This window comes from Solanum stenotomum, chromosome 3, assembly GCF_019186545.1.
Source record: "Solanum stenotomum isolate F172 chromosome 3, ASM1918654v1, whole genome shotgun sequence".
In the NCBI taxonomy this organism is placed as follows: Eukaryota; Viridiplantae; Streptophyta; class Magnoliopsida; order Solanales; family Solanaceae; genus Solanum; species Solanum stenotomum.
In genome coordinates, this window is record NC_064284.1 from 2,171,485 (window position 1) to 2,179,451 (window position 7,967).

The 7,967-nt window shown below is 33.8% G+C and overlaps 2 protein-coding genes across 2 annotated transcripts; one reads left to right on the plus strand and one right to left on the minus strand.

Annotated features, from left to right (window-relative positions):
• Positions 1–3,882: 3,882 nt before the first annotated feature.
• LOC125860725 (flavonol synthase/flavanone 3-hydroxylase) lies at positions 3,883–6,298 on the plus strand. The gene is made up of 3 exons (XM_049540743.1): positions 3,883–4,482; positions 5,195–5,573; positions 5,923–6,298. The coding sequence occupies exons 1-3, from the start codon at positions 3,947–3,949 to the stop codon at positions 6,154–6,156; spliced, it is 1,149 nt and encodes a 382-aa protein (XP_049396700.1). The 5' UTR covers positions 3,883–3,946; the 3' UTR covers positions 6,157–6,298.
• Positions 6,299–6,358: 60 nt separating this feature from the next.
• On the minus strand, positions 6,359–6,915 carry LOC125860727 (protein STIG1). Its single transcript, XM_049540744.1, has one exon. It carries the CDS (start codon positions 6,897–6,899, stop codon positions 6,456–6,458), a length of 444 nt encoding a protein of 147 aa, XP_049396701.1. The 5' UTR covers positions 6,900–6,915; the 3' UTR covers positions 6,359–6,455.
• Positions 6,916–7,967: the final 1,052 nt, after the last annotated feature.

Sequence of the window (7,967 nt, forward strand, 5' to 3'; positions counted from 1 at the left end):
TCCTCATGTTCAACATTGGACGGAAAAAAAAAGGTTTTCAAAGGTTGGGAGAAGTTGTTGGATATGCTTGGAGGATTGAGGCATCAAGTTGGTTGAGATATTTTGACTTTTTGTTTACCTACAACAATAATTGTTGCATGACTCCAAGAGATAGTTGTGGCCATTGGGCTCTCGTTTGGTGTCTACTTTTGGCCCATTATACCAGACACGTCACATATGCTTTCTTATCCTTTACTACTATTATTTGGCCCCTAGACAGACACGCTTGAAAAAAAATTAAATCACATCATTCACTTCTTAAAAAAAATTCTCAATATTTTTGGGAACATACCGTCGCCATTCTTACATTATTACGTAATTTTTAATTTTTGCAATTATGTCTTATTATTAAATATTTTCTCTATCGCGAAATGCATGACTCATTCGGAATGATGCTCTCAACATGATTTTTTTCATACTCAGAGTTCGAATCTGAAACCTCTGATTAAAGACAGGGGCAGACCCACCCTATACTTTGGGTGCCATCCGATACGGGCTTCGTCAATTTTTTTTTATATTATGTATATAAATCTGGAAAAAAACCAACACATTAGTAAAAATAATAAAAATGACACTTCTTGCACAATTGTGTTGCCTTGGCGCGTTGGTTTGACATGTGGCTGGAGTGTATTAATTCTCTCAACTGGCCAGATTCAAGTCTCATCAAGAACTAAAACAAATTTATTTTTGGCTTTTCAGTAATTAACATTTTTTTATTAATATAATGTTGTTATACCAATTATTTATTATTAAAATATCGACACCGCTTACAGAAAATCATGTACGCCACTGAATTTAAAGGTGATGCATTTTCACAACTACACCACAACCCATGTTGAAAATTGTACTCATATTACATAAATAGGAGCAACTTAGTTAATTTATAGGAATAAGGGTCTGAAAAATACCTCAATTTTGGTCGAATTTGTTATTGCCATACTAAACTTTCATGAGGGCCTATTGCCTCCCTAGACTATTTAATACCGTATTTTAAACATATATATTTTTGTCCGTGTGGACATAAAAAATAATGCATTATTATAAATAGTAATGTGTCCACGTGGGCACATATATACCTTTAAAATACACTATTAAATAGTTCAGGGGGTAAAAAATACGGTATTAAATAGTCTAGGGAGGTAATAGGTCCTCATGAAAGTTTAATTTCACAACAACAAATTCGACCAGAGTTGAGGTATTTTTCAGACTCTTATCCCTAATTTATACAAGTGGAAAGGGAAAACATATATAAAGTGTGACATATGCATAATTCAATGATTCAATGCAAGTTGAAAGAGAGAACATTTATAAAATGTGAAAACAAGGTGGCTACTTTCAATATTGAGGTAGCCGACACCAAATAATGAGTTGATTTCATGTATGATGTAATATCAGTTTTAAACACATATAGAGTATGAAATTGAAAATAGTTCATTTTTCCTATGGGAGTCGTTAGTCAAGTGTGCAATTGATGTTAACGTCCTTGTAAATGTGATATCAAATCCGGGAAAAGATTCTTCAACTATGTCAACAAAAGTTGGAGTGTTTAACCATAATAATTCATTAAAAGATGTAATTTTTTCCGCTCGAAATTACTCACTACAAGTTAAAATAACTTCAATTTATATTCATAGCCAAAAAATTACTATTTTTTTTTCTTCAAATTTTATAATAAAATATGACCAAGCGTCTAATTTTAATTTGCACATACTGTCATTAGTGAGGAGTATTGAAAACACTCCTAAACTAGGCGTGCACTATTAGTTTCATTCTCGAACTATTGATAGCCATAAAAACACTCATTTACTTGATTGACTGAACTTAAATACACCCCCAATCTTGCAACATGAGTAAAATACATCCCTAAATTCTCATCAAGTTTAGCGGTGTTTTCAACACTTTTCTCGGTTTTTTATTAAGAGTCACATGCAATACAAGAATTTGAGACCACTTGCTATATCATGTGGCAGATCGGGGTGTATCTATGTTTAGTTAGTCAAGTAGAAAGATGTTTTTAAGGTTGTCAATAGTTCGAAGATGAAACTTAAAGTGTTTTCAAATATTTTTCTTAATATGAGATGAGACATTAGAAATTTTTGAAAGTCATAACTGTTTTGAATTTTTATTTTTGTGGTCTATGCAAAGAAGAAAAAGACAGGATGTTAGTAATATTTGTGGATATCTGTGAAAATCAATAAAAGAGCTGTGGATGGACCCAAAGAGGGCTTATAGTTAACGGGCCCTTCCAAATATAATTGGGAATTCTACATATTTGGCATCTTGGTAAGGGCTTTTGTTACCATATTTGTATTTTCATTTCTATCTGCCCGTTTTCATTTTACCAAGACATGTTTGAATGAAAATAGGCTAACAAAATTAAGAATAGATTTATAAAAGTCATTGGTTTTAAAAAGTAAAGCTACAAAATTTATGACGTTAAAAGTGAAATTCATAATGTATCAAATCAAACTGAACATCTCGGAGTAACTATGAATTTGATGATAGGAAATTCATCTTTTGGAATGGTGCTTGAGAATTTTGAAAGTCTAGGTTTTTTATTTGGGCCATTCCTTATTTGGCCCAGAGTGATGTTACAAGAAGACCTAGGGTCTAGGGATGACAAATTAAGTCCATATAAACACGATCTGTCTGCTTAAGTTTAGGTTGGTCATTGACCAACACATTTATTAGTTCAGCCCAACATATTTTAGATAATTTAAAATTTAACCTGACATGTGATTAAACATGACATGACATGAGTTCAATCTAATCGAGGATATGATCTTAGATGAGATCATATGGAGGACACATATCATGGTAGATGATTGGTTGTATAGTTGAGAACTATCTTGCTTATTCTTCCATGCTAGTAGTCGTATTATTACACCAAAAGTTTCTTATTATTCATGTTACTATTAGTACTATTTAATGCATGTTGCACTTTGATTATGAAATTATTTTGTTGTAGTTATCGTTCTTTTTTAGTATATCATGGCATGCTTTAGTATTTTGTTTTTTACTTGTCAACCACCAGCAACAAGCAAAATGATTTTGGAACTGTTCGATTGGAATCATCATACTTATTTTTAACAAATCCATCTATTTGCTGTTACAAAGCAAATCTATAATTTCCATGAAGAAAGACGCTTGGACTAGATGCTCATGTCTATGAATTAACAATATCAACTGAATTTCTTTATTACTACTGAATCTAAATCCCAAGTATGAAAGACTCATGAAAAGGACACTCAAAGAACAAAGTCAGTCCAGTTAATTTACAGCCCATAATGAAGAAAATTAGCAAAAGGCAATAGTAGTATTAAGGAAGAAGAGAAAGTATCATACCTGTAAAGCAGACCTAATATATGAAAAAGCAGAGCATATTAAAAGCGAAGGGACATGCCGATTCTCCAATTGTATGCGACTTTTCGAACATTCTCATCATTGCTGCTTCCTCCTCTTTTTTTCCCCTTTTATAATTCTACTAGTCTTTTCGCCAATATAACCAATCTGTTTAGATTCTAAAACATATGGCAGTTTCGCCGGAAACAATGCCGGATAATTCCTTCATCGATTTCCGTGCACCGCCGCCATCTCCGATNGAAAAACTCATGAAAAGGACACTCAAAGAACAAAGTCAGTCTAGTTAATTTACAGCCCATAATGAAGAAAATTAGCAAAAAGGCAATAGTAGTATTAAGGAAGAAGAGAAAGTATCATACCTGTAAAGCAGAGCTAATATATGAAAAAGCAGAGCATATTAAAAGCGAAGGGGCATGCCGATTCTCCAATTGTATGTGACTTTTCGAACATTCTCATCATTGCTGCTTCCTCCTCTTTTTTTCCCCTTTTATAATTCTACTAGTCTTTTCGCCAATATAACCAATCTGTTTAGATTCTAAAACATATGGCAGTTTCGCCGGAAACAATGCCAGATAATTCCTTCATCGATTTCCGTGCACCGCCGCCATCTCCGATCGCCTCAGGACGCCGATCCTGCGTTAGGAACGATGAAGTCCTCACGGAATTTCTGCAAAATTCGTTAAGAGTACCAGACCTCGTGCTACCTGATCGAGTATTCCCGAGGCAAAAATCAATTCACAATCCGTCGAAACTCGATTTTCAGTCATTAGCGTCCTTGAACAATGACGCAATCGCGAAAATTCTGGATTCAGTTGCGACGATTGGATGCTTTGAGGTTGTTAACCATGGAATTTCAGGAGATCTGATCAAATTAGTTTTGTCTGCCGGGGACGGAATCTTCGGGATTTCGCCGGAGAGAAAGGAAAAATTGACAAGGTCATCGGAAAAGGCATATGGATTTGAGGAATTTCACGGAGAGGAGGAAAGAGAGACGAGTGAAGAGTTTGTTTGGTGCAGAGGAGATCAAAATTTCAACAAAGAAATGGAGGGAATATGGCCTCTTGGATTTTCGAATTTCAGGTAATTAAATTCATCAATTTTGTCCCCTCTTTTAATTTGTTCTTAATTAATCAGCCCTTTGTAGTAAGATAGATAATAAATTTCATATTTAGCGGTAATGTTTGTTAATTCTAGGATCCAATGATCAACCTCTAATGACCAGATTGTTTCGATTCAATGGTTAATCCTTGCGTTTTGATCAATTTGATGTGATTTAATTATACTCTAATCAAATTGAATTTATTTATGTAATTTTTTTTGCATGTAACCAATGATTAAACCTTTAACTATATGGTGACACAATGATAATTCTTAGATTTATGCCAAATTATTTGCCATGACTCGTGAAGACGAGTTGAGAGAAAAAAATGTAAACAAAACTGTTGGTTTGAGAGGGGTCGTTTGGTTGATGGTTAGGAAAGTGCATATAAGCTCGCTCATAAGTCATATCTAATTTGACTCGCTCATTTGCCAATGTTATTAACATGTTTACTTTGATTAAAAAAATTGGCTCCATCACTAGCAACATAGTTTATAATCTCAAACTGAAATCATTGCAATCATGTGCTAGCTATATTTTTTTCTCTTTCATATAATTATTGCTCTTCATGATTCGCATGCGTGCTAAACGATGACGACTTTCAACGTGAGATATTCTAAATCATATTAGCTGATAATTCACCTTGTCGATCGAAACGTTCGTACTAATAAAATTATTCAATTTCAATGACAGTGAAAAGATGGAAAAAGTTTTGGATGGCATGGAAGACATAGCTGGAAGAATCCTACAATTCCTGCAGCAAAATACTCCTAAAAAATTAATCAATGAAAATATCGATGAAATGCAGGACGAAAATGGGGATTTGCCAGCAACCTCCATCTGTTATCTACACAAGCATAAAGGAAGTTCAAAAGGAGATGAAGAGTACATGATGAACACCTTACAATATGATGTGATTAGAATGTTGATAAGAGGATCTGAGTTTCCTCATGCATTGTGTTTGCATGTTAGCAATGGATGCTCAGAGTTTCATGTTTATTCTAAGAAAGGTTGGGTCTCTTTTCAGCCTGGTAAAGATTCACTTATCGTCACCATCGGAGATCTCTTACAGGTAATAAATTTCAATGTCTATGAGTATATATATCCTTCTAAGCAAAATGAACTTGTTGTCACGATCCACTGAGATTAAAAACTACTAATAAAATGTCACATAATGATCCATTATGACGGCCATTATTGTGTTTAACTTTAGGCCTTTTGCTTTTAGTAGTATCTTTCTTTTCATATTTTACGAACATCATAAGGGCCCCTTAATTAACCACTTTGTTCTACCATCATTTTAGATTAAAAAAATGGAAAAATTAATGATAACTATCATTCTTGGATTTGTAATATTTCACTTGAAGTCTTTAAGATTTATGTTTTTATTTTCTTTTCATTTTTTAATTTTAATGTTTTAGAGATGGAGTGGTGGACAATACAAGCATGTGATAGGAAGGCCTGTTTATCAAGGTAAAACAGAGGATTGCGTATCCATGGCTTTACTAATTTCTCCTCCTAAGATCGTCGAAGATAAATCTACTAAGCATGAACATGAACAAGAGAAGACCATTTCAATTGGGCAACAAATTATTATCGTGATAGCATTTATTCTTATTTACAATTTCTTCATTTATATCTATAAGAAGCTTTGAAGAGTTGAAGATTTTCTATAATGTGTCTGATACAGAGCATTTCAGTTTGCATTTTCATTTCCTTCTCTTTATTTTTGTTGTTGTTAGATTGTACATAGTTTTCGGATATGTTTTGTCAAATATATGAGATTTAAGATTTTGATCATGCTATTATCTTTATTTAAATTTCTCTCATATAGATGCAACCAACTAGAAAACTTGAAAATTAGTTATCTAACTAGAAAACTTGAACAAGATGTAACATTTCACCCGGGGGACGGGGGAATTGGTTATTGCTAGAGATAGAGAAATACAGTTAATTAGGCATAGACACAAAGGCCAAATGAACAGTTCTGACCAGGAGAGCATACATTATAACACTTGCCACAATTTCCGTTGTCTTTCTTAATGTCCACACAGATCCCACCGCAGCATCTTGTTCCAACGATACAGACGAGGCCACAGGAGCCACAGTTGAACCTGTTGGTGAACAAATCAACACAAAAGTAGTTGAAACAACATGTACGATGTCCTGATAGTCTCTTGCAAGTTTTGCAGATCAAGTCATCGTCATTAGAATTATCTGTGCTCGTGTATTTTCCTAGCTGTGTGGGAGGAGGAAATACAACTTTTCGTGCAGAAAGAGCAACGTTGGTGTAAGAGTTTGTAGTTGAATATCTATGGTTTGTCACAGATCCGGATATTATGGTAATTGGTTTGCAAGAAAGAGCAAGGATGCCGATGAGAAGGATGATAAGATCCATTATTGACTCTTGTGGTTTCTGCTGAACTGCTACAAGGTTTTATAAATAATAGAGTATGGCATGAGAACATAATTTCAAATACAAAAATCTAGGGTCCATGCACAAAGAATCTGAAATAACATGGCTTGTTATGCGATAGGTCAAAGTTGCATAATGCACAAATATAAGCCCCTTAGTAGGTGAGGAACATGAATGGAGCTAGTTGATAAATGTCAAAACCTATGCATTTCACTTTTTGAACTTATTGGCACCAGGTGCTAGTGACAGATCTTGGAGCCCAAATTACTTGGAAGGTTGAACTTAAATCAAATGTGGACATCCATACAAGTTACAGTAGGGAAATATTGATTTATCAAGTCTACGTTGCTTTCACTCGCCATCTGTCACACAACTAAAATTTGCACAAGACTTTTGATTGTTAATTGAAAAGATCGCACCAAAACTCAAAAAGTGAAAAGAAGAAAATGAAAGACACATACGTCTTTATAGTTTAGTATAGAACATGGTTGTGACAAAATGAATTTTGCATCATTCTTACTATTTGAACATGAGGAATCAGTTATACCAAGTATAAAATCCTAATCGATCTAAAATTAGCAATATGGATCGTTTGAACTGATATCAGGAGATGGAATGATCTTACAAAGAATCTCAAAACATAATAACATTTTGATGCATCAATCCTTCCCATGTTTGATTACTCAGAATACATGATCAGGGTTAAAGTCTTCACAACTCTGGTCCTTGATAAGTTTTCGGAGTTGTTCTAACTGCTAGAGGACTCTTCCCATGTTTGACATGATAAATTCATGTTGCATCACGAAAACTGGCAGACAGCCTCGTAATTCTTGATAAGATTGTGCTACTGAAATATCTCTACTACTTGCTGTTGGGATATATACTATTAACCATGTGTTAAGAAATAATATTTATTATAGAATAAATATTTGTTCAATTTTAATAGATTATATATTTTTTTATGGTGTCTATTTACTTATATAGTAGATGATTTAGTGTGTAGAGTTTTAGCTTATACACAGAGGATTGATTAAATCATCGGTTCTTATA

Excerpts from the sequence above, each read along its gene's own strand:
- LOC125860725 (XM_049540743.1), top strand. The coding sequence starts at position 3,947 with ATGGCAGTTTCGCCGGAAACAATGCCAGATAATTCCTTCATCGATTTC. Across the intron at positions 4,483-5,194 it reads CTTGGATTTTCGAATTTCAG|TGAAAAGATGGAAAAAGTTT; the intron begins GTAATTAAATTC and ends TTTCAATGACAG. Across the intron at positions 5,574-5,922 it reads CCATCGGAGATCTCTTACAG|AGATGGAGTGGTGGACAATA; the intron begins GTAATAAATTTC and ends TTAATGTTTTAG.
- LOC125860727 (XM_049540744.1), bottom strand. The coding sequence starts at position 6,899 with ATGGATCTTATCATCCTTCTCATCGGCATCCTTGCTCTTTCTTGCAAA.